Source organism: Macrobrachium nipponense, chromosome 17 (genome assembly GCF_015104395.2).
Source record: "Macrobrachium nipponense isolate FS-2020 chromosome 17, ASM1510439v2, whole genome shotgun sequence".
Lineage (NCBI taxonomy): Eukaryota > Metazoa > Arthropoda > Malacostraca > Decapoda > Palaemonidae > Macrobrachium > Macrobrachium nipponense.
The window spans coordinates 51,236,435-51,262,261 of NC_087210.1; the positions used below are offsets into that span (position 1 = coordinate 51,236,435).

The 25,827-nt window shown below is 46.7% G+C and overlaps 1 protein-coding gene across 4 annotated transcripts in view; it reads right to left on the reverse strand.

Moving 5' to 3' along the window:
* LOC135196214 (5'-AMP-activated protein kinase catalytic subunit alpha-2-like) overlaps positions 1-25,827 on the reverse strand; it is a 253,287-nt gene that overhangs the window by 216,301 nt on the left and 11,159 nt on the right. For all 4 annotated transcript variants that reach the window (XM_064222843.1, XM_064222842.1, XM_064222845.1 and 1 more), the window contains exon 2: positions 24,266-24,407. In XM_064222843.1, coding sequence (XP_064078913.1) covers positions 24,266-24,407 — 142 coding nt within the window. The remainder of the gene's footprint in view (positions 1-24,265; positions 24,408-25,827) is intronic.

Consider the following 25,827-nt stretch of genomic DNA (forward strand, 5'->3'; position numbering starts at 1 on the left):
AGGAAGGGAGTTATCCTTCCTACGAGGTTTCTTGGAAAGAACTCCAACCAATGAGGAGATCTGTTCCTGCATTTTTTGTAGGATCTGAGCAGTAGTCGCATCCCTGTCCGTGTCGGAACGAGGGGAGGGAGATCTGGAAGGTGTCTGAGATTCCCTTACAGCACGTGGAGTCAAAAAGGTCTCATTTTTTAACTGAAAAGAAGCCTTCTTCAGGAAAGTGTTCTGGACTTGAGTCAAGCGCCGTAGCTTTCCAGCTCCTCTTCAAGGGGCGAGAAAGATTTGTGTCTTTCCACCCTCTTCTAGGTGAAGGCGACTCTGACGACGAAAAACACTCATGAAGGATGCTTTTCCTGTAGCGATCCCTGGCATTCTGGGGCGTAACAGAAACTGCCGAAGGGACGCCTGACCGGTGGGGAACCTCTACAACCTTCGTATGGCTTTCGACATTCCTTCTCCTCTGGGCCAGGGAGCTGGAAGAGGTCTAGACCTGGAAGCGTTGTAGAGCCGATCAGACGGCCCCTCCACTACACTGGGGACACTACATCACTGTCCACTGTTAATTTCACCACTCTTACCTTCTAATGCCACCATTTTGACCTGCATTCTATGAAGGGTAGCCTTCAGATCCGCATTTCCGATGCTGACTCTGTAGGATTTATAAATGGGTGAAAGGGCAGAAATAGGGGGAGAAGGATTAATTAATGCATCATGGGGAGAAGCTAGAAAGCTAGAAACTACGTTCGCTGACCTAGATCTACTTCGGCTTTTGGAAGCTTCTCAGCCTATCCCTTCCTAGCTTCTTCATATAAGAAGTAAGATTCTTCCATTCTTCTGCACTCAGGTTCTCGCACTCCTTACAGGTGTTAGAAAAAGAACATTCATACTTTCTACTACGCCTGCATACAGTGTGAGGATCTACCGAAGTTTTCGGCATTCTCACCCTGCAGCCCTCATTCACACACCTCACAACAACACTCGAGTCAGACATTCTTAGAAAAATCCAAAATCAAGTTCAAGAAACAGTCCACAATAGCGTATGCCAATACAACGATCCAAGTACGTCACCAAAAGTCGGTCAAGAAGATCAATTGTGATGAAAAAAGAATTCCAGCCAGGAGGTACCAACAACAATGTTGACAGTACCGGCGACAGAAAGAATCTGATAGAAAACGGGAATGGTTCCTATTCCTGCCACCCCAGCGGCAGGACGGTAGATAACCTGACCTACCTGTAGCGTGGCGCGAAATTTGAATTTCTGTCGGGACGACGGAGTCTAAAGCTAAGTATATATCTGACAGGTAAGTTGAATGTATAAAAATGCAATTTTCGACAAATTGCCATTTGTTCCGATACGTAATACAAACCTTTCGGTCCTTTACAATAGGAAGACTCACTTCTTGGTGGGAGGAATCTGAGTCTTAAGAACAGACTGGTGTTCGCCCAACCTTGGATTCCCTCCCTGGTCGTAAGAGCAGAGGGAGGGATCCTAGCCTCTGCCCAATTGATGGGGGTATGTACCGCAGGATCAATGGTCAGACCTCTGGACCCAAGTAATAAGAGGGAAGCAAGCGTACCTCTTAAAACTAGCAAGCAAGAACTTGTTCCTATTGCAAGAGGCAATATAAAGTCATGGGTTTGTCTCTTGTTGGCTTCCACTTCCCCACCCTTGTTGGGGGAAGTGGTGGATATTCACTCCTATCCCTAATGAAAGGGATAGGATGGGGGAGCGAGTGCAGGAAGGAGCTCTGAGGAGCCAGTTGTCCAGATACAGTGAGGTCCTGATACCTCTCGTGTGTAGCATTCCCGCTATGTTGTTCATCAGCCTCGTGAAAATTTGAGGAGCGGTGCTTAGGCCGAAGCGAAGAGCCCGAAAATGGAACACTTCTTCTTTGTAAACAAACCTCAGGTACTTCTTGGAGCTCGGGTGGATAGGGATGTGAAAATACGCATCCTGAAGATCCAAAGAGACCATCCAGTCGTCCTGTCTGACTGCTGCTAGGACTGATTTCGTCGTCTCCATTGTGAACTTTGTTTTTTGTACAAAAACGTTGAGAGCACTCACGTCCAGTACTGGTCTCCATCCCCCCGAGCTCTTGGGAACCAAGAATAATCGATTGTAAAAACCTGGTGACTCCAGATTTTGAACCTTCTCTATTGCTTCCTTCTGCAATAACAGAGAAACTTGCTGTTGTATCGCCAGCGCCTTGGATTCCTCTCTGTATCTGACCGAAAGATCTATTGGTTTTACTGCCAAAGGAGGTTTTCTCAGGAAAGGAATCTTGTACCCCTCCTTGAGCAGTTGAATGGACCAAAGGTCTGCTCCTCTCTTCTCCCATACTTGCCAGAAGTTGGACAGTCTGGCTCCTACCGCTGTCTGAAGAAGAGTGCCGTCAGACCCTGCTTCGCCCTTGTCTGGAGCCTCTCTTCTTTGTCCTCTTTCCCGTAGGTCTAGTGTTACCTCTACTGAGGGCTTTACCCCGAAAGGGCTGAGAAACCCGAGACACAGGAGCTTCTTCCTTAATTTTTTGTGTTATGAAGCTCGCTGGGCGAACTTTTCCTCGCTGTCCTTCGTTATTAAGTCCTGCGTGGCCTTTTGGGCTAAGGCAGAGGAGACCTCTTTCACCAACTCTTGCGGGAAAAGGTGTGCGGAAAGAGGCGCATAAAGCAGTTCCGATTTCTGAATGGGCGTGACCCCATTAGCAAGGAAAGAACAAATTTGGGCTCTTTTCTTAAGAATTCCTGCCGAGAAAAGCGCCGCTAACTCGTTGGAATCATCTCTAAGTGCTTTATCTATACATGACATCAGATGTACCAGCTCTTCGGTGTCAGCGGTCTTGAAAGACTATCTTCTTTCCCAAGGCTCCCAGAGTCCAGTTCAGGAAGTTAAAGACCTCAAAGGCTCTGAATATTCCTTTGAGGAGGTGGTCCATCTCTGATGTTGACCAAGAAACCTTAGTCTTTCCCATGGCCACCCGACGAGAGGCGTCCACCAGACTCGAGAAGTCCCCCTGGGAACAGGCAGGAACTCCCAGGCCGAGAGCTTCTCCAGTCTCATACCAGATACTCGATCTAGACGCTAATCTGGCCGTAGGAAACAAGAATACTGTCTTTCCTTGGTCCTTCTTAGTCTCCATCCAATCCCTCATGACTTTCAACGCTCTCTTGGACGGGCGGGACAAAACCATCTTCGTAAATATGGCCTTCTGAAGGCGGGGAACGAGGGGCAGCCAGAATAAAGTTCACCGGAAAAACTTCTGTAAAGACCCTCACGAGTCTTTCTACGTCCGACGAGGGGTGCTGTTCCTTCCGATCCTCTTCATCGGAAATGTCCTCTACGGGATTAACAGGAGAAGGGGGGGATATCATCGTTCTCTTCTTCTGATTGTCCCAAGACCGCAGTAGCGACGTCCTGCTTCCTCGTCGTCGTCTCATTATCTTCCTGACACCTGGCGTCCTGGAGTCGAAACTCTTGACGCTCGGCGTCCAACCTCTTGATGCCTGGCGTCCTGGCGTCCAAACTCTTGACGCTCGGCGTCCTGGCGTCCAACCTCTTGACGCCTGGTGTCCTGGCGTCCAAACTCTTGACGCTCGGCGTCCAACATCTTGACGCCTGGTGTCCTAGAGTCCAACCTCTTGACGCCTGGCGTCCTGGTGTCCAACCTCTTGACGCTCGGCGTCCTGGCGTCCAACCTCTTGATGCATGATGTCCTGGCGTCCAGCTACTCGGGCGTCCTGGCGTCCAATCTTTTGACGCTTGTTGTCCTGTTGAACCTTGAGGTCACTTGCTGCTGGACGCTCGCCGCCTGTGCGACACACGTCAAAAGCTTCCTCAGGATGACTTACAGCGCTTGGAACCTCTTGAGCTGGACGATTACTGACATCTTTCTTTGCTGCCGGCTGCCAGACCTGCATCAGGGAGGAGAGTTTCTGTTGCATGTCTTGAAGCAAAGTTATTTGAGGAGCTTCTTGCTGCTGGGGACAGACTGGGGAAGCCGCAACATCATCCAACTCTCTCTCCACGTCACGTAAGGGTTGGGAAGAACGATACGGGGACGAGTACCAATCCGAAGGAGGAAGGGAAGCATGCACCGAAGGCAGAAAAGCGTCCGATATCTTTTTGTCTCCTACCGAAGCAGACAGCCGCCTGTGCGACAATTTACGTCTGTATTTAGCAGGAGAGCTACCATCGGAGCTGGAAGGGAAGCGCTCCGGGCTGCTCCAATGGCTACATCCTAGGGCCTGAGGCGTCACTTCACGACACTGCTCAACAGTGTATTTTCTTTTGAGGGGTCTTGACTCCGACGTAAGACGCCAGCCCCGTCTGGGAACTGCATCGTCCGACGAAGAAGAGCACAATTTTACCTCGCCTTTCCTATGGCGAGGGTGAGCGTCCTGGGAAACGTCAACAGGTACGCTCGAGGGGACGACTGCTCGGGAGCTAAAACCAACCTTCGCCATCCCTTCGCCTGTCGACTTTTCCTTCTCACAGGGGTTGGTGAGCTTGGAAGAGGTCTAGGGCTAGGAGCACGACAGGTCTGAGCGCCGGCCCCTCACTGCACTTGCACTGATTTTAGCACTGACACTTGCTGTTTTCTTAAAATCGCTCACATTTGACCATAACTTTTTCATCCGTCTTCTGCTAGGGATTCTACCCTTTCACCAAGGGCTTGAATGGCCGCCATCATGTCCTTTAAAGTTGGATCATTACCTGTATCAGTAGGGGGATCTGGAACTACCACTATGGGAGAAGGATCAATAGGCTCATTAGCAAGGGGGAGAGAACTGTCAACTCCCTAACTATCTCTAGAAGAGCAAGACATACTACTCTTGGCTCTCCTGATCCTGTCCTTTTCAAGCTTTCGCACATAGCGGTAACATTCCATCCACTTATTATCAGGTAAATATGATATTGTTATGATACAATAAAGTTTGTTCATACTTACCTGGCAGATATATATATAGCTGTATTTTCCGAAGTCTGACAGAATTTTAAAAACTTACGACACACGTAGTGGGAGTCAGGTGGTTAGTACCCATTCCCGCCGCTGGGAGGCGGGTATCAGGAACCATTCCCATTTTCTATTCATATTTTTTATTTCCACTGTCTCCTGAGGGGAGGTGGGTGGGTACTTAAAATATATATATCTGCCAGGTAAGTATGAACAAACTTTATTGTATCATAACAATATCATTTTGTTCATGAAACTTACCTGTCAGATATATATATAGCTGAATCCCACCTTCAGTGGTGGGACTAGACAGAATAGAAGATTTTAGGAAACATATATACATGCAGATAATTGATATCTTGGTTCCTTACCTGTTAGCATAGCTGACTTTGTGATTACTGTCACCTAAGTCTGCTTCTGCTACTAGAGTTGCCAGCGAGGTAGAGACCTATATAGCTGGTGCACTCCAGATGATCTGTCAACGGGGGCGTGACCACGATGTGACTAGACCATTGACCATACAATGAGGGCAACGAAGTAAAAAACAACCACCTGGCCCTAGTCTACCAAAGGTATCCCACTAGACTAGACTAAAGGAAGGGAGATCCGCCCCAGGCGGTCGACCCCACAACCAAAAAACACACAATATTAAAAACTCACCGAACCATTAAAGGATAGGATGAGTGCTACCTCCTGCCCCCAAAACAGTGTCTGCAGCAACGTATGGTCCTAGCGAGTAGCAATTTTCGTATGTTGCTTTCACCTTCCACAGGTAGTGTGAAGCGAACACCGAATTGCTTCGCCAATATGTGGCACTCAAAATGTCACTGAGTGCCATATTTTTGTGAAAGGCTACCGAGGTGGCGATAGCCCTCACCTCGTGGGTATTCAATTTTAGAAGCTTCATGTCACTATCACTGCACGTGGCATGGGCTTCCTTAATAGTGTTCCTCAAGAAGAACGCCAGAGCGTTCTTCGACATAGGAAGATCTGGTTTCTTCACAGAGCACCACAAGTTATCAGAAGGGCCTCTGCAGTCTTTGGTTCTTTCTAAATAGAATTTGAGAGCCCTGACAGGGCACAGGACTCTCTCTGGTTCACGTCCCACGATTTCCGTCAAACCCTTGATTTCGAACGTCTTCGGCCAAGGGTTGGAAGGGTTTTCGTTCTTTGCTAAGAACGTAGGGCTTAAAGAACAAACAGCACTATGATCCTTAAACCCAATCTGTTTGCTTATAACCTGGATCTCGATAACTCTCTTCGCCGTCGCCAGAGCAGTTAGGAAAAAGGTCTTTCTCGTCAGGTTCCTAAGCGAAGCTGAGTGGAGCGGTTCGAATTGACTTGACATCAGGAACTTAAGCACCAAGTCTAAGTTCCACGATGGTACTTTAGGCTGCGGAACCTTCGTAGTCTCAAAAGATCTGATGAGATCATGAAGGTCTCTGTTATTTGCCAAGTCCAGTCCTCTATGTCTGAAGACTACGGAAAGCACGCTCCTGTAGCCCTTTATCGTAGTTACCGCTAATTTCTCTCAAGTAAAGAAGGATATCCGCTATCTGGCTCACAGAGGTCGAGGTGGAGGAAATGCCCTTCTTCCTGCACCAACTTCTGAAGACAGCCCACTTAGATTGGTACACTGCGATCGAGGAAGGTCTCCTTGCAGTGGCGATCGCCTTTGCCACAGGTCTTGAAAAACCCCTCGCTCTGGCCAACTTCTGGATAGTCTGAACGCAGTCAGACTCAGAGCGGGGAGGTTTTTGTGGTACCTCTCGAAGTGGGGCTGTCTGAGTAGATCTTTCCTTAGGGGTAGAGTCCTCGGGAAGTCTATCAGGAAGGACATTACCTCTGTGAACCAGTCGGTTGCCGGCCAGAAGGGGGCGATGAAGGTCATCCTCGCTCCCTCTGATGCCGCGAATTTCCTCATTACCTCCCCTAGGATCTTGAACGGGGGAAAGGCGTAAAGGTCTAGTCCCGACCAATCCCAAAGAAGGGCATCTACTGCTACTGCTCCCGGGTCCAGAACCGGTGAGCAGTACAGCGGAAGTCTCGTTCTGGAAGTTGCGAATATGTCCACAAGAGGATATCCCCACAACTTCCACAGCGTCTGGCATACGTCCTGATGTAGGGTCCATTCCATCGGCAGAAGCTGCCCTTGCCGACTGAGAAGGTCTGCTCGAACGTTTTCCACTCCTGACACAAACCTTGTCAGGATAGTGACGTCTTGTGACTTCGCCCACAACAGGATTTCCTTCACGAGGACGAACAGAGAACGAGAGTGGGTTCCTCCCTGTTTCCTGAGGTATGCCAGGGCTGTGGTGTTGTCCGAGTTGATCTGCACCACTTTGTTGGAGACTTCTTCTTGAAAAAACTGGAGCGCAAGATGAATTGCTGCCAGTTCCTTGAGATTTATGTGCCAGGACACCTGTTCCCCTCTCCACGTGCCTGACACTTCCTTCTACTAGTGTTGCTCCCCACCCCGTGGAAGACGCGTCGGAGAACAACACTAGGTCGGGGTTCCGAAGCTTGAGCGAAAGCCCTTCTGCAAGCTTCCGCGGATCTGACCACCATGTTAGGTGTTCCTTCACCTCTTCTGTCAACAACAACTTTCGCGAAAAGTTGAAGCCTGGCTCCTACCGGCGACTGAAGGACTTCCAAATCACTTTCTGCTCTTTGAAAGAGCTTTGCCTCTGGAAGTGCTTCTTCCTCGAGCGGCTGGTCTCAAGGAAGATCCACCCCGAAAGGGCTTTGACTTCTTAGCACTAGAGACCCCTGAAGACGAAGGGCCCGCAGGTCTCCTCGATGACTGTGATAGTAGATCTTGCATTGCTTTTTCTTGAAGACTGGCAGCGATGTCCTTTACCATAGTCTGAGGGAAGAGATGGTCCGAAAACGGAGCGAAGAGCAAATCTGCCTTTTGCGATTGGTGAGACAAATTTTGCTGCGAAGTTACAGAAGAGGGATCTCTTCTTTAAGAGCCCCGTGCAGAAATGAGTCGTCAACTCCCCTGAACCATCCCTGACGGCCTTGTCCATGCAAGACAATACACTGGACAGCTCCCCCAGACTAATGGAATCGGAACTCCTGGACCTGGCATCTAGTACTCCGAGACACCAATCAAGAAAGTTGAAAACCTCTAACGTCCTGAAGAGGCCTTTGAGGTGAAAGTCCAATTCGCTATGGGACCAGGCGACTTTCGACGAGGACAGGAGGGCCCTTCTGGAGGCATCTACGATGCTCCCAAAGTCCCCCTGAGCTGAAGCTGGAAGTCTAATACCAACGTTTTCTCCCGTCTCATACCACATGCCCGCTTTCCCGCCAAGTCTTGAAGGCGGAAGAGCGAACGATGTTTTACCTGAAGCTTTCCTTCTCTCCATCCAATCATGGACTTTGCGTAGCGCCCTCTTCGTGGAAAGTGACTTCTTCATCTTCACAAAGCCCGAGACCTTGGTAGCTTTGGAGGAAGAAAGTTGAGAGGGAGGAGTGAGCGGAGCTTCAGGATAAAAGGTGTCCCCAAACTCAGATTGAAGAAGACGAGTCAGGACTTTGTAGTCTGTAGAGACAGGAGCTAACTGCTGCTCCTCGTCAGCTTCAACTGAAGCGTCACTAACTTCCTCTTCCGATACAGGAGAAGTAGGAGGAAGTAAAGATGATACCAAAGCGGAACGTTGTGAAGTTGAAGGAACCGCTGACTCTTGAGCTGGAGAAACCTCTAAAAAGAGAGGGCGGCGAATAAGTACTGCTTCCGCATCCACCTGAGCTTCCGCTGGTGCGGGTCTGGCGTCCACTGGCGCGCGTTTGGCGTCCAATCTCACACGTCTGGCGTCGGCTGGCACGCGCTTGGCGCCAACTGGCGCACGTTTGGCGTCCGCTGGCGCGCGCTTGGCATCCACTGGCGCGCGTTTGACTTTCGCTGAAGCGCGCTCGGCGTCCACTGGAGTGCGCTTAGCGTCCACAGGTGCACTCCTGGGTGCATCTGGCGCTCGCCTGACGTCCATCCGAACGTCAGGTTCACACTGCACCTGTTCCGTAAGAGCGGGTAATACCGCTTCCCGAGAGCGAGAAACAAGCTCATCACCTCCTCTAGAGAGCCGCTGGGGAGCAGTATGAACTCTAGAGGGAGACGAAAACGGAGAGAGAGACGAGCGAGGAGAAGGAGAGGGAGACCGTCTAGTCTTCTTCACTGGTAGTCTGTCATCCTTCCTGCGACGACGAGGAAGCGTCTCTCTTGAAGCAAGAACATCCGCAAGTTGCTGCTGCAACGTTCGAAGAATCCTCTGGGTCAGTGAAGCCTCCTTTTCTGGGGAGGGGCTGATCCTGTGAGAAGGCGAGTGGCGAGGGGACGCCTTCTTCCTTCTCACAGGAACCGCCTCTTCACGCACTCTGGAGCAACTGGGGCGCTCGAAAGAGTCAACGTCCAAAGACTCTCTACACCTTTTCTGTGGCGGAAAAGCTGTGAAGACACTATCAGGCGAAGATCGACGTTCTGGCGAACAACTTGGACGTGAAGCGTCCCAATCACAAACGCTCCTTTTCAGCGGGCGTGACTCTGAATGAGAGCTCCACCCCTTACGTGGGGAGGAAGCCTCCGATGAAGAAATGCACTCCTTGAGGAGACATGCACGCACACGCTCCTTGGCAGTCTGGGTAGCGTCATCAGATACTGCCGAAGGCACGTCAGATCGGTGGGGGTTCCTCGTAACCCTCCTTCGGCTTTCGACATGCTCTCTCCCTGTAACCTGGGAGTTAAGCAGAGGTCCCGGCCTAGAGGCGAAATGAGGTCGATCTGACGCACCCTCCACTACACAAGGGGCACTATTACTGCGCTTAGGTACTTCACTTTTGCTCTCTAGAGCAAGCACTTTCGATTCTAAGTTGCGAATCGATTCCAAAATCAAAGACAGGGTATTACCTTCTACAGACACTGTTTCAGGGCCCGAAGGCAACACTACAGGGTTAGGAGCATTAACTACAGAAGGAGGGTTAACATGAGAAACATTAACTTCTTGTTTACCTGACACACTCCTGGAGGAAGACCTCCTTAACCTATCACGTTCAAGCTTTTTAAGATAGGTCTCATACGCCTTCCACTCAGAATTTCTAAGACATTCACACTCCTTGCAGCGGTCCTCATACACACATTCATGCTCCCTGCAACTTTTACACACAGTATGTGGGTCTACTGAAGCTTTCAGTAGCCTACCTCTACAATCACTCTTAGAGCAAAACCTGGCGCTAGCAGAACTAGTCCCAGACATCTTAACCAAAGAGAAATCTATGCCAAAATCAATTCAATCCAGAAATAACGTGTGCCTAGCCACCGATCCAAAGTCAGATAACCAAAAAACCAAAAAGGGATACTCAAGTAGCTAAAGTTTCCAAAAATCCAGACGGAGGTGCTGCAAACAGATGTTTACAACACCGGCGACAGAAAAAATATGAATAGAAAATGGGAATGATTCCTGATACCCGCCTCCCAGCGGCGGGAATGGGTACTAACCACCTGACTCCCACTACGTATGTCGTAAGTTTTTAAAATTCTGTCGGACTTCGGAAAATACAGCTATAGTATATATATCTGACAGGTAAGTTTCATGAACAAACTAAACATTCATCACATCTATCACATCTATCATCCAACTCACAACTCTTGCCTCTACATTTCATACAAACCAAATGTGGATCTAACGAGGCTTTAGCAAGCCGAGTCTTACATCCTCTCACACACATTCTCACTATCGAAGAAGAGTCAGACATGTTGAAAAATCCAAAAGAGAGATCAAAACAAGCAAGATTCAAATCAACAATATCTAAAAAGGGTCAAGAGAAATCCAAAGCAAATCCAAAAACAAGCAAAAGCCAAAGTGTACTTCACCCAAAATAAGCTGCGAAAAAAACACAGGCCAAATGAGCGAAATTCCAACGTGTCCACCCGGTTAAGGGGGCGGCAGGGAAGATCTGAGAATAGTTGGAATGGTTCCAGGTACCTGGGTAGAGGGCACACAGGTGGTACACCTGACTACCCAATCGGCGATTGCCGCGAGTTTTGAAATTCTGCCGTGACGTCAGGGACGTAAGCTATATATATATAACTACCAGGTGAGTTAGATGTTTAAAAATGATATTGTTATTGTACAATAAAGTTTCATACATACTTACCTGGCAGATATATACTTAGCTATAGACTCCGTCGTCCCCGATAGAAATTCGAATTTCGCGGCACACGCTACAGGTAGGTAGGTCAGGTGATCTACCGGCCTGCCGCTGGGTGGCAGGAATAGGAACTATTACCTTCTAAGGACAGATTTTTCTCTTCCACCTGTCTCCTGAAGGGAGGCTGGGTGGGCCATTCAATCGTATATATCTGCCAGGTAAGTATGTATGAAACTTATTGTACAATACCAATATCATTTTCATACATTCAACTTCCCTGTCAGTATATACTAAGCTGATTGGCACCTTTGGCGGTGGGTAAGAGACAGCTAATTTACTGATTAGACAGGTAAACAACATACGTTGTAGGAATAGATAAATAAAACCTTGGTTCCTATGTGTTTAGACGAAGGGTTGACTTCCTAGCTATTGCTAGGTGTCTGCTTCGTCTCAAGAGCCCTCAGCGAGGGATGTGACCTATGGCTAAGAGTTTTTGTAGATCTGTCAATGGGTCTTATCCACTTACTCGACAGAATCTAATGGTCATTTTGTCAATGGGTCTATCCACTTACATGAGAATAACACCTATGCCTAGGGGGTCATAATTAAGGAGCACAACACGATCCCGATCACCTGATCCTACACGAGGGTTTTGTGCTTAGTTTGAAAAGAGCTATCCCCAAACTCCTTTCCGAAAGCTATCGCACATCCTCAAACAAACCAAAAAAAAAAAAAATGATATTGTTTATGTTACAATAAAGTTTCATACATACTTACCTGCTTTAGATATATACATAGCTGATTGGCACCCTTCGGTGGAGGGTAAGAGACAGCTACTATATGGAATATACAGGTAAACAACATATGTTGTAGGTATAAATAAAACCTTGGTTCCTACCTGATAGGTGGTAGACTTCGTGGGTGTTTGCCCAGTAGTATCTGCATCACCTCAAGAAGAACTTTAGCGAGATATATGATCTATGGCCAAGAGTTCTTGTGGGTCTGCCGATGGGGTCTTATCCGCTTACTCGGCAGAGCCTGAAAGGACTTTGTCAATGGGTGCTGATCCACTTATATGACAATACACCTTATGAAGGAGCACACAACCAATCCCGACCACCTGATCCTAACCATATGTTTAGAACTAGGGATTGTTCCGAGTTATCCCCGAACTCTTCACAACAACCGTAACTCAAAAACCACTACGCACACATACATAATTTCTAAAAAAAAAAATTTAAAAAATAAAATTATACTCATCTAATTAGATATGACAAGATTCTCTTACTGAACAACATAGACGGCCGCCCGTGCTAAACCAAGTCCTCCATTGTTCGAAGAGACTCCAGACCATATCTAAAAAGAAGAAAAGTATATACTTTTAAGGATTGGTGTCGGCTCCCCGACTACCCAGAATCGTATCCGCCGATACGAACGGACCTATAGAAAAACACTTCTCATATGTCACACGAACGTCTTTCAAGTAATGAGATGCAAATACTGAGTTGCATCTCCAAAATGTCGTATCTATGATGTTTTTAAGCGACATATTCTTATGAAACGAGAGAGACGTCGCTACTGCTCTCACTTCATGAGCTTTCACTTTCAACAGTCGTAACTGTTCGTCAGAACAGACCTTATGCGCGTCTGTAATGACGGTTCCTCACAAAGAATGCCAGCGCATTCTTGGACATCAGTCTTGTGGGGTCTTTTACCGCGCACCAAAGACCTTGTCTAGAGCCGCCAATCTGATGCTTTCTCTGAATGTAGAACTTTTAGAGCTCTTACAGGGCATAGAGATCTTTCTGTTCTCTTCCTACGAGACTTGACATGCCTTTGACTTCGAATGACTTAGGCCAGGGATTCGAGGGATTCTCATTCTTAGCTAAAAACAGGGTCCTTTAAACGAGCAAATAGCGGAGTCTATCCCTTTGAAACCTACTTTATCTTTGCAGAGCATGTAATTCACTGAACTCTCTTTGCCGTAGCTAAAGATAATAGGAATTATGGCATTTTCTGGTGATGTCTCGAAACGAAGCCAGATGAGGAGGTTCGAATCTTTCAGATGAAAGAAAAACTTGAGGAACCACGTCTAGGTCCAGTTCCGGAGGGGACCGTTCCTTCGACTTGAAGTCTCAAAGGACCTATGAGGATCGTGGAGATCTTTATTATCTGCCAGATCTAATCCTCTATTCCTGAAGACAGCCGAGAGCATACTTCTGTATCCCTTTATTGTGGATACAGCTAGATGAGATTGCTCTCTCAGGAATAGAAGTAAAATCAGCAATTTCCGCTATAGAGGTAGTGGAGGAGGACAACTTCTTAGTTCTACACACCTCTAAAAAACCTCCCACTCGACTGATATACTTTCGTAGTGGAGGTTCTGCGTGCTCTCGCGATCGCGCTTGCAACTTCGCGAGAAAACCCTCTCGCTCTGACGAGTCTTTCGATAGTCGAAAGGCAGTCAGAGCGAGAGCGGGAGGTTTTGATGATACCTCTTGAAGTGTGGTTGTCTGAGAAGATCTATCCTTCTTGGTAGGGATCTTGGAAAGTCTACGATCCACTCTACCACCTCGCCTGAACCAACCAATCTTGGGGCCAGCCAAAGGGGGCTATCAAACGTCATCCTCGTCTCCTTTGACGCCACAAACTTTTTTAGTACTAGTCCCAGGATTTTGAATGGAGGAAAAGCATAGACGTCTACGCGAGACCAATCTAGCAGGAAGGGGCGTCTACCATAAGAGCTCTTGGATCTTCCACGACCGAGCAAAAGACTGCCAGCCCTTTTGGAAATGAATGTGGCGAAGAGATCCACAGTGGTGTGCCCCCACAGCGACCAGAGATCTTGATACACCTCCTCGTGTAGGGTCCACTCTGTATGAAGGACCTGGTTCCTCCTGCTGAGTCTGTCCGCCCTCACATTCTTTACTCCCTGCACGAACCTTGTCAGAAGGGAGATGTTCCTGTGAGACGTCCAAAGCAAACAGGTCTCTCGTCAGTTCGTAAAGGAACGAGGAGTGAGTCCCTCCCTGTTTCCGAATGTAGGCAAGTGCGGTGGTGTTGTCCACGTTTACTTGCACTACTTTGTTCGACACCAGAGGTTCTAGACTCTTCAAAGCCAGATGCACGGCGAAGAGCTCTTTGCAGTTTATGTGCCAAGTACCTGCGCTGGTTCCCAGGTGCCTGACACCTCCTTCGAGCCTAATGTTGCTCCCCAACCTTTCTCCGACGCGTCGGAGTACAACACTAGGTCTGGGTTCTGTGTCCTTAGAGAGATCCCTTTGTTCTCTTCCAGAGGGGGCAACCACCAATTCCAGGTGCGATCTTATCTCCACTGGAATGGGAAAGGCGTCCGACAGTTGTCCAGTTTCCAACTCCAAGACTTCTTGAGGAAGAATTGAAGCGGACGTAAATGAAGTCTCTGCGGGAAGAACTGTTTCTAGCGAGGAAAGGGTTCCTAGTAGGCTCAACCATTCCCTCGCCGACGTATGTTCCTTCCTTAAGGAGTAAAAGAGACTATAACTGCAAACCTTTTGCGATCTCTCTTGCGAAGGAAATACTCGAAAACAAAACCCGAGAATCCATCCCGAATCCCCAGATAGACAATTCCCTGTCTGGGGGTCAGCTGCGACTTTCTCGAGTTCACGAGCAATCCCCAACGCTTTGATCAGATCTAAAGTTAACGTCAGGTCCTCCAAGCACTGTCTCTCTGATCTGGCCTTGATGAGCCAGTCGTCCAGATACAGAGATATTTACTCCTTTGAGGTGAAGAAACCTCGCCACATTCTTCATCAGCTTGTGAAGACCTGAGGAGCTTGTGGACAGGCCGAAACACAAGGCTCTGAACTGAAAGATCCTTCCCCCCGTCATGAAACGGAGGTACTTCTTCGATGAAGGGTGGATCGGGACGTGAAAGTAGGCGTCCTGGAGGGATCTAGAGACACCATCCAATCTCCTTGTCGCAATGACGCAAGGACTGAGCAGATCTCCATCGAGAACTTCTCCTTCCGAACAAATTTGTTCAGAGAGCTGACGTCCAGTACTGGTCTCCAGCCTCCTCCCAAGGCTTTCGCAACCAGAAAAGGCGATTGTAAAACCCCGGGAGTTTTGATCCAGTACTAGTTCTATCGCTCTCTTGTCCCACATTTGTTCCACCATCGATCGAAGAGTATCCCTCAGCATAGGATCCTTGTACTTGGCTGTTAGTTCCCGTGGTATTGACGTTAGGGGAGGAGTGTTCAGGAAAGGGATACGATATCCCTTCCTTATTATAGCCAACGATGACGCGTCTGCGTTTATAAGTGTCCAGGCCTCCACAAATCCCAGGAGCCTGGCACCTACTGGTGCTTGGAGGACGGAGAGAAGCTTCACTTTCCCTTTTTAAAGGGACGAAAGGCAGACCTACCTCTCTTCTCAGGAGCCTTCCTTCTTGCGGGAGGTCTGGAGGTAGGGGCCACCTCGAAAGGGCTGAAACCGATGTACTCAGTCCTTTCTTGTCAGGTGTAGAAGCAGGCTTTCTTCTTCCTTGCTGACTGCGTCAGAAGGTCCTGAGTCGCCTTCTCAGTTATGAATGAGCAATGTCCTTCACCAACTGAGAAGGGAACAAAAAGTCGACAAAGGCGAATACAGCAGCGCTGCCCTCTGAGCGTGGGAGACTGCCTTGGTTAAAAAGGCACCATATACCGTCCTCTTCTTTAGAAGACCTGCTCCAAACAAAGAGGAGATTTCAAACGAGCCATCCTGCACCGCTTTGTCTATACAAGACAATATGCACAAAAGGGCTTCCGGTTCGATTCCTTCCGAATCATGGGCTTTCTTGGACATCACCCCAACCAAGGGAAACCAATCTAAGAAGTTGAAAACTTCCAATACATGAAAGAGTCCCTTGAGGAGATGGTCCAGTTCAGAAATGCCCCACGTAATCCGTGCCGGAGTTGAGACCTTGTCGAACGTGAAGCGTCAACTAAGGTCGAAAAGTCTGCTTCTGACGTAGACGGAAGAGCAATTACCCATATTCCCATCTCTCCCGTCTGATACCAAATGCCTCTTTTACCAGCTAGTCTTGCTGGAGGCATGCAGAAGACCGTTCTTACTAAGTCCTTCTTAGACTTCATCCAAGAGTCTAAGGATTGTAGAGCCCTCTTCATTGAAATGGTGGGCTTCATTTTGAGAAAAGACGAAGACTTCTTCGTCTTAGCACTCGAAAACAGAGAGCGCGGAGAAGGAGGAGCGGCAGGAGTCATTCGTCTCCATACTCCTCTAGAAGCAAGGCAGTCAAAACTTTATAGTTCGACAGTCCTTCTCTTCCTTGATATTCTTCGTCCGAGTTTACTTCCAACTCGGGATCTAAATGAGTCTCCGCTCCCAACTCTGTACGTTCTTCCTCTGGAGGAGACAAACTCCTAATAGGAGAGGGGCTAAGGGAATGATATTCTTCCTCTTCCCCGCTTAAATAGCCCTGGAAAGGCGCCAAAAGCTCAGGCTTCTCTCCATAAATAGAAGACGCTCCTGCTTGTTGGATGACGCTTCTCGTCCGCCAAGCGTCCTGGCTGACGCCTCCCGCTTACTTGGCTGCTGACGTCCGGATGACGCCTCGCGCCTGGAAGACGCTCCGCTCTCAAAAGGCGTCCTAACTGGCGCCAAAATATTGGTTGGAGCTTCACGTCTACCAACAGCTTTCAAAGACGCTTCATGTCTAAAAGACGTCTCACGTCTCTCTGGCGTTACGTATCTTTCGTAAGCTACCGATCTCGCTCTCGAACCCGAAGCTTCTGTAATATGTTTTAGAAGCTTCACGTCTGCATGACGCTTCTCGCTTAGCAGGGGGAGAGAGAGGACGAGACTTCTTGATTGGAAGCGCAACGTCCTTCCTACGAGGCGCTAAAAACTCCCACCAGAGAGGCCAGTTGTTCTTGTACTGCCATAATAATCTTCCTTGAAGCTTCTCCCACGTCAACTGCATGACGCCTTTCGTCATCAATCGGGGGAGAAGTAGGAAAGGGTACTTCTGCGTCCTCGTCGGGTGACGCTGACGCCACCTTCGCCTTCTTAATAGAAGAGGGAGCGTCATCTGAGAAACGCTCTGGGCTCGAATCAATTTCGGGTTCTTTCAAATGACGTTTCAGAGGCCTCAATAAATCCGACTCCTTCCACCTCGTTTAGGTGAGGGGAGGGAGAGGAGATGAGAAACACTCACGAAGGACGCTTTTTCTAAAGCGCCCTTGAGCAGCCTGCCACGAAACAGAGCTTGCTGAAGGACGTCTGACCGTTGGGGATTCCCCACGACCTCCTTAAGGCTTTCGACTTTCCTTCCTCCTCTGGCATTGGGAGCTTGGAAGAGGTCTAGGCCTGGGAGCGTCGCAGGGACGATCAAAAAAAACAAACGCCCCCTCCACACTGGGGAGAACTCACTTCACTGTAATGCTCACTTTCACTAGCCTTACCTTTGTAAGTCCGCCATTTTGGGAACTTCATGTCTCGAATAGTAGCTTTCTAGATCGGCGATTTCCGAGGCCGATTCCGAAAGTACACTTTGTGAATTAGACACATAGGGAGAATCTAAATCATTAGGATTAGAATAATATCAGTAAAAGCTCAATAGGCCTTGAACTCACACCTTTCAGACGTCTAACCCTATCCCTCTCTAACTTCTTCAAATAAGAAGTTAAAGTCTTCCACTCTTCTGCATTTAATCCCTCGCATTCATTACAAGTATTATTAGCAGAACACTGAAACCCCCTACATTACGACATACAGTGTGAGGATCAACCGAAGCTTTCGGTATCCTCACCCTGCCAGCTACAATCACCACACATTCTCACACTCACATTTGAATCAGACATACTGAGAAAAATCCAAAAGCAATTCCAAAAACAGTCCACAGTAGCGAATGCCAAAAACACGATCCAGATAAGTCACAAAAAGCCGAGAAACGATGATCAAAGGATGAAATAAGAATCTAAGTCAGGAGGGTAATAGCAACAATGTTGATACCAACCGGCGACAGAGAAAATATGAAGATAGAACGGGGATGGTTCCATAGTCCTGCGCCCAGGGCAGGCCGGTAGATCACCTGACCTACCTGTAGCGAGTGGCGCGAAATTTGAATTTCTGTCGGGGACGACGGAGTCTTAGCTATGTATATATCTGACAGGTAAGTTGATTGTATGAAAACACTATGTTAACATAAAAATTAACTCACTTAGTTAAGGATCAGTGTCGGCTCCCTATCCCACCAACGTATCCGTAGACACGTAAAACCAAGAGAGAAGGATCTCTCGTAGGTCAACTTGACCTCCTTCGTGCAAAGGGAAGTCAACGCAGAGTTGCATCTCCCTTAAGTTACAGCTAATATGTCCTTCACGACATAATGTTATGTAACGAACAAGAATTCATAAAAGCTCGCACTTCAAGCGCTTTTAATTCTCAGCTGTTGAAGGATCATCAAGTCATTCATGAAGTGCTTTTAGCGATCACACTTATTTCAAAGAAGACCAGGGCTTCCTTTGAAATGGATCTTTTCTGGATGAAGCCTAGAGCCTGGGTGGCGCCTCGAGTCTGGCTGGAGCCTCGAGCCTGGCTGGCGCCTCGCGCCTGCCTGACACTTGGTTGGCCGCCTAGCTCCTGGAAGGCGCTTTTCGCCTGACTCATGACTGGCGCCTCGCGCCTGGAAGTAGCTTCGCGCCTGGCTCCAGACTGGCACTATTTGGCGTCTGGCCCCTGGCTGACTCCTCTCCACTTGCTGGAGCTTCGAGCTTGGTAGAGTCCCGAGGATGTCTGGCGATGCCCACATCAGACACTCTTATCTGTCTGACTTGTTTGCCTCCAGCGCATCTGCGCTAGGTTGGAGGCCCCCTCTTTCTCTTCATCAGACAATGACAGTGTTCCTTGAAACTGTCTGCCTCTGGCGTTTTTTACGCCTGTTTTGGCATTTGGCGCCTGGTTGGCGCTACATTGTCCGAAAGTCCTGAAACTCCACAATGGTTTATCAGGAGATTGGAGAAGGGTGGAGGAAATTCTTCCACTTTGAGCTTCTGGCCTCTCCGGCAAGGGAAGGTGATTGTAGTAAACTACATCCATTAGACGATAGGACATCTAACAGTACGAGAGATAAGTCTTCCTCCGAGAGGGGATCCTTCTTGAATCCTTCCGTTTGCTAACGAAGATCTCTTCTTAACTTGCTGATGAAGTTCCTCGTTGCAGAATCTTCCCTATCCTTGTCCGAAGGAAGGGAAGGGGCTTGGAAGTCGAAGGAGACTCCAAGCTGAAATTGGGAGGATTCCTGATTTCTAGCTCTTTACTGTATCTCTCTGAATACCTTCTGGGAAGCATTTCGAACCCTCATCGCATCCCAAAGACTTTGTAGGCAAAAAACGTTTAAACCATCTCTTCTTATGTAGGTGAAAACGTAAGTACCCTGCCTGGGCAACGAAACTTCTATCTGAAATCGTTGAGTCAGGAATAGAGGGTTGTTTTAGTTCTCTTGCCAGACATACTATGCTGGCAAGAACCCATTGCCGAGCCTCCATTAAATCTGATGCGAGGATTCCAATGCACAAAAATTCACTTGTCTTCTTGGTAGTTAAGGGCCAAGAGAAAACAAAGAATTCCCTCATAAAATTTCTCAAAGAAGTTTTGATGAGGAGCAGTTCCATCTTGTCGGAACACGGAATCTGAAGCCACAAAAGATCCCATTCGAAGTACATGATATCCTACTTTTGCGTATGAGTATCTTATCAAGATCTCGAAGATCTTATCCTCTGCTATCTCTAATTCTCCTTGTATAGACAGAGTATAGCCTTTTACTGTGCTCTTTGATAGCAGATATATATAAAGTTGATTCTTCCCTCTGAAAAGGAAGAAAAAAACCCTTATGTGGTTTCACAGAGGTATCGGAAGAAAGAGGACAGTTTCCTCTTCCATCAAACACGATCTGCAGCAATTCTATGTCCTGGCTATGACTATTGTCATTCACCTTGAAAAATCCTCTCATTCATGTCCACTTCTGGTCAGTCTGCACGAAGACTGACTCAGAGTGGAGAGGTTGTTAAGGTCCATTTGTAATAGATGCTTATAGAATATTCAGACTGTCTTGGAAAAGACTTCCAAAACATGCTGTGAGAAGAACGTGACCTCTGTGAATCCAACCTCTCTAAGGCCAAAATGAGGCATAAAGTATTATCCTCTCTTTCTTTGACGCCCTTTATCTTAAATTTTGTAAAGCATTTATATTTAGGGAAAAAAAAAACTAAAGTTTATTCCCCTTTCTATAAAATAAAGATGGTGTATATTGCTACCTCTCTTGGTTTAAGGAAAAGGAAGCAGTCTACAGGAAGCCTGTTCGTCTTCTACCTTGCTAAGAGATCTATGAAGAAGACTTTCCGTAGGTTCTCACAACTCTTTTCAATAAATGTTAGACATACGTTAACAGTTATCGTTGATCGAGAAGGTTCTCACGGACATGCAAAATCTTGCATCGAACCTCTTTTTCCAAATAGGTTCTCTTTGTTAACGCGAACAGGAGCGAAAAAAGAGATTCTCAATGCTCTTTGCGATATGAGAGAGTCGTGGAATTGGCCTAAGTGATTAAATGGGTAACGAAATCAGGAACGAATCTTGCCGTTACCGAGCGTGCTGTCTGAGAGGCTACTGGACCCTTATGTTAATAACTCGCTAAAACGAGAAAATATCTTGGATGGTGCTCTTGGCTCATTGCGCCAGGCTGGCGCTTCTAATCCTCTTTATGTTATGTGCCAGAACATCTGTGCCTTTATGGTACCCGACATCCTTACACATGTTAATTCCGTTCTTAGTAGGAAAAAACTCTTATATACGTAGTATATTCTATTCAGGGAAACCATTTCTGCCACGAAGAGAATGTTTCCCATTCCACTCATCCATCTTCTCTTGAGCAATATCTGATTCTAAAAAGGTTGTGTGCGTTTCTCGAAAGACTTGACCATACCGTAGTCTTAAAGTGAATTCTCTACTACATCCATCTTCTCACTTAGCATGTATTCTAATAAGCCATGCTTTCATAAGCATGAGAGCATTATATAATATAATGTTCTGCTGTGTTAGAATCCTTTAATAATGTTCCCTACGGTAAACAGCATTGAAAGGTTATAACATCTTTCTTATTGAAAGCTTCTTAGCAAAAGGCAGACAATATTTTATTTATGTTAGCTTAACTATCCCCTCCATTCGAGACTAAGTCCATGATTGTAGGGGGAATATACGGTTAACCATTCGATCCCGTTGGGAGAGAGAGATGCAACAAACTGCTAATGAACCGAGACCTGGATGGTACTGTATTGGCCTTACGCTTACAATGACAGCCCTGGCCGTCTCGCTCGCTGCCTGGCTGCATTCATCGTGAGTTGCCAGTTACTTCATTTAATGAAGGAATATAATAAAATTATTCCCGAGCCTAAGGAAGCTCTCAATAATGCCAATTTAAGCCAAACAACCTTTGTTAAATACCGAAGCTGAGTAGGTATTGTCGTAACAAACCTTTAAGCGAAGTCCTTACCAGGAAAATCCTGTAAGGATATAGATAATTCCGCAGCGAACCACAAAAAAGGCAACTATGGTAATGCGTATATGACTTGTCATTCAGCAGTCGTATGCAGCAAGTCTTCCTACTACATTCTTTCCTCTCCGATGCGGGAGAGAGAATGGAAATTTTGCCCTCTCCGTTCTTTTCGTCAATAACACGAATTAGCATTAGTCGAAAGAGATCGCAATGAAAACTCTCGGATCGAAGAGAATCCCTCAAATTTTTATTCTCTTGGAGATAAGGCCGTATTCTACGCTCTATTATCTGGAAGAGCCTCTAATCAATGAATGAGAGCTCGTACGAACTTGTTCAATTTGCAAACGATTGCCACTCTTTCTGTAAATGGTTGGTTGCATTATTTTAGAAGGAGGAAGATTTTAATATTGTCTTATTAGTAATGAACTAATTTTTTTTCAATAAAAAAAGGTCGCTAAGGTCTTATAAACTGAGAGACCTGCTCCCTTATTGGCTTCCAATTCCGATCTATCTTCCATTTCCTGTCCATCAAGTTGGGAGAAGAATGAGCAACCATAGGAAGAGCGCCTCCTTCCGTAAGGTGAAGGGCTTTTAGCAGTACCGATTCTAACCTGACAAGGGCTACGACCGCCTGTGCGACATCTTGAGTCCCCGCCAGGAAAAAAAAAAACCGATCTTGCTCTTGCCATTACTTGCATTAAGACTATCCTGAGAAGGGCGACGGCCGCCTGGGCAACAACTCCCGTCCTTATCAGGAGAAATCCTCGAATGTCTTTCACCTTACACAGAATCAGGATCTAACTCCATATCCGATGAAGATCCTGGTTTATAGCTTCAGGCGCTTAGCGCCTAATCTCAGGCGCTTGAGGCTTTCAGGCGCTTTGCGCCTCATCTGAGGCGCTTCAAAAGCCTTGCGCCTCGTTTCAGGCGCTAAAGCGCCTCATTTCAGGCGCCTCAGGCGCTTTTAGCCTTGTTTCAGGCGCTTCAAGCGCTCCAGGCGCTTTTCTCCTCGTTTCAGGCACTTCAGGCATTCCGAGCCTGTTTTCAGGAGCTTCAGGCGATTTGCGACTCCTTTGAGGAGCCTCCGATGCTTTTTCGCCTCTCTTCAGGCTCTTCAGGTGCTTTGCGCCTCGATTCAGGCTCTTTAGGCGCTTTGAGCCTCATTTCAGGCTCTTTAGGCACTTTGCGCCTCATTTCAGCCTCTTCAGGCGCTTTGCGCCTCATTTCAGGCTCTTCAGGCGCCTCGAGCCTTGTTTCAGGCGTTTCATGTCCGAGGAGCTAGAAGCTTAAAAATTATATATGTATGTTTAATCATTAACCGAGATCCATAATTCATTCGATCAACATATATTCTTTGATATCTAATTCGTTCTTCTCAGAATAGATATTTTCATATAAATGTACCGATGAGGAATTTTGTTGAAATAACTCTTTCATACCCCATGGGATAGAGCCTCCGTCTATTTGTACGGGGGACGAAAAACAGGATAGGGCAATGCCTCTACCGCAACTGTTATCGAAAGATATCTCTCTGAGGTTCCGATATCTACGACGAGATTATCTTGCATCTTCATTGAATCTACGCCGTTGAAACTTTCATCTCCTTATCCGTCAACACGATAATAATAAGGGGAACACAATTACATTAGGACGCCCTTTCCAATGGCGAACTTGGCAGTCTGGGACGTTCTACAGAACCTGCCGAGGGGACACCTGATCGGTGGTGGGGATTCTCTGAAACCCCCCTGCAGTTGTCGACATTCCTTCTCCTCTGGGCTTGTGAGCTTGGAAGAGGTCTAGACCTGGGAGCGAGACAGAGCCGATCAGACGTACCCTCCATTGCAATGGGGGAACACTATATTCACTTCTTACCTTTTAAAAGCTTGCATTTGAGCTATCCATTTATCTTCAATTTGCATATATAAATTTGTAGTTTCTGAGGAGTAAGAAGGTGATGAGGATGCAACAACTACTAGTACTGCTAATACTCTAACTGCTCGTTAGCACAAACGCTATTAAAGCTTATAAAGTAAGCGTATCTAGTTATATGCTTTTCTGACTTCCTAAAGTAGGAAATTAGAGTTTAATATTTCCTTAATAAAGTTGTAACCTTTATTACATGTAATAATGAATAAATATTTATAATTCTCTTTATGGCAAACTATGTGAGTGTCTACCGATGATTTCGGTAGTTTCACTTAGTATTTTCTTCGAAATTTCGAAGCGAAATTCATTAAAAAGTTAATAAAAGCGTATGTCGAACCAAAGACCCAGTACTTCCCTGCAAAAGACAGCCCAGAAGATCGATGGCGATGAAACACGAAAATCAAATCAGGAGGAACCGTAAACGTATGTTTACAGTCCAAACGATAGAGAAAAATCTGTCCTTAGAAGGTAATAGTTCCTATTCCTGCCACCCAGCGGCAGGCCGGTAGATCACCTGACCTACCTACCTGTAGCGTGTGCCGCGAAATTCGAATTTCTATCGGGGACGACGGAGTCTATAGCTAAGTATATATCTGACAGGGAAGTTGAATGTATGAAATTAACCATTTCATGGTCCCACTAAAAATTACTGGAAATTATTATACTGTAATACCAATATTAAAACACAGACAACACTGTAACTCACAGCTTAATGATATGTGGATGGCGAAACAATTTGAGATTAGTTATCTCCCTTTTGATTTTACTGACCATATCTAAATTTTTTATGGTCCTTCTGTTGAGGATCTTAATCGCTACCTTTGTCCCTGTGAGGATATGCTCTCCATCTGAAAAAGAAAAGTAAATGTTACTTCACATCCAAAGATTAAAAGTGAACTGAGCAACATGCACAGAAAAGTCATTAGTCTATAACTTTTTTATTCTTCATAACTATAGCATCACTGAGACCTTGTTACTTTGCTCCCTTAAATGTCAAATATGCAAAGGACTATAATTTATTATACAGGCTTATGAACAGAAGTTATAAACTGGGTAGTTTTGGCACAGAATAGTGGTTGGTCAGTGTCCATGGTTGAATATTTGGGCGGCTGGACTTGTCTTTTGAGGGACAAGTGGCAACCAAAACTCCTAGTTAGTTAGTAAAAACTATGACAAACAATGACCAAGAAAATAAATCACCCTTTGATTAAAGGCCTTCAAATAAACTATAGAGATTCCATACAAGAGAATTTCTGAACGGAGATACAGTATGTCTGGTGGTTCTCACTTTTGCCCAGTGTTTTACTAATACGACAAATTTTCTAAGACAATTTGTATTTTTCATAGCTGCAAACCTTCGGTCTTAACAATAGGATAATTTCTAGCGCCTAGCTGGATCCGGTTAAATCGCAGATGATAGCAAGGAATCTTGCGAGATCTGGCAATGTGTGCGTATATCAGGTGAGGAGAGGTCAAGGACCACGCACCTACGCCACCGCGTCTGTCTTTTCTTAACCGCCTGGACAAGAGTTGTGGTTGACCTCTCTCAGCCTTTATCCGGTTCATTGCCCATTTCGCTTGTGTTTTAGTGTCTGTATGATGTTATTATGGCTTCTTCTGCTCCATTTCAGCCTCATCAACATGCGTGCCCCAGAACTCCAGGTTTTTCGTGTTCTCGTTTTTTGGCTTTGGCTGTAACCAAACCCCGCGTCACTTGAAGTAGGTGTCGCTCTAACGTTTGTACAATAACGAATCCCCGCCAGGAATGCCATGCGTGGCCCAGAGAGCAGTGGAAGTTATTTTATAGTAAGCATCGTAGGGTTTCTCCTCTTCCCGATGCTTCATCTCCTGCTGCTGTCAAACCCCATACTAGTGTTGTGCCTTTCAAAGGTGTAACAGGAGGAAAACCTTGCTGTTGCAATACCTGTGAAACAATTGTTAGGAGAGGGTGGATGGCAAGATGGAATTGAGATAGGAACAGAGGCATACAGCAAAAGGAACAAAAGTGATTGCAGCTAGCCCAAGGGCCAAAGGCACAATTTGTAAATTCATTCCTAGTAGTATACCTATTAGTTAGGTTTGCGACCACAGTAGGTAGTAACAGCTTCCCACTAGAAGCCACAGTCGTGACTAGCCTAATACTAACCTAGCTAGGGGAAACAACCGACTGGACTAGCTGATTCAGTTTTCACCGCGTGTGGATCCACCCTCCGAAAAAGTACTTTAACACGTCCTGACACCAGAGATGGGCACCAGTCACAGGTCATC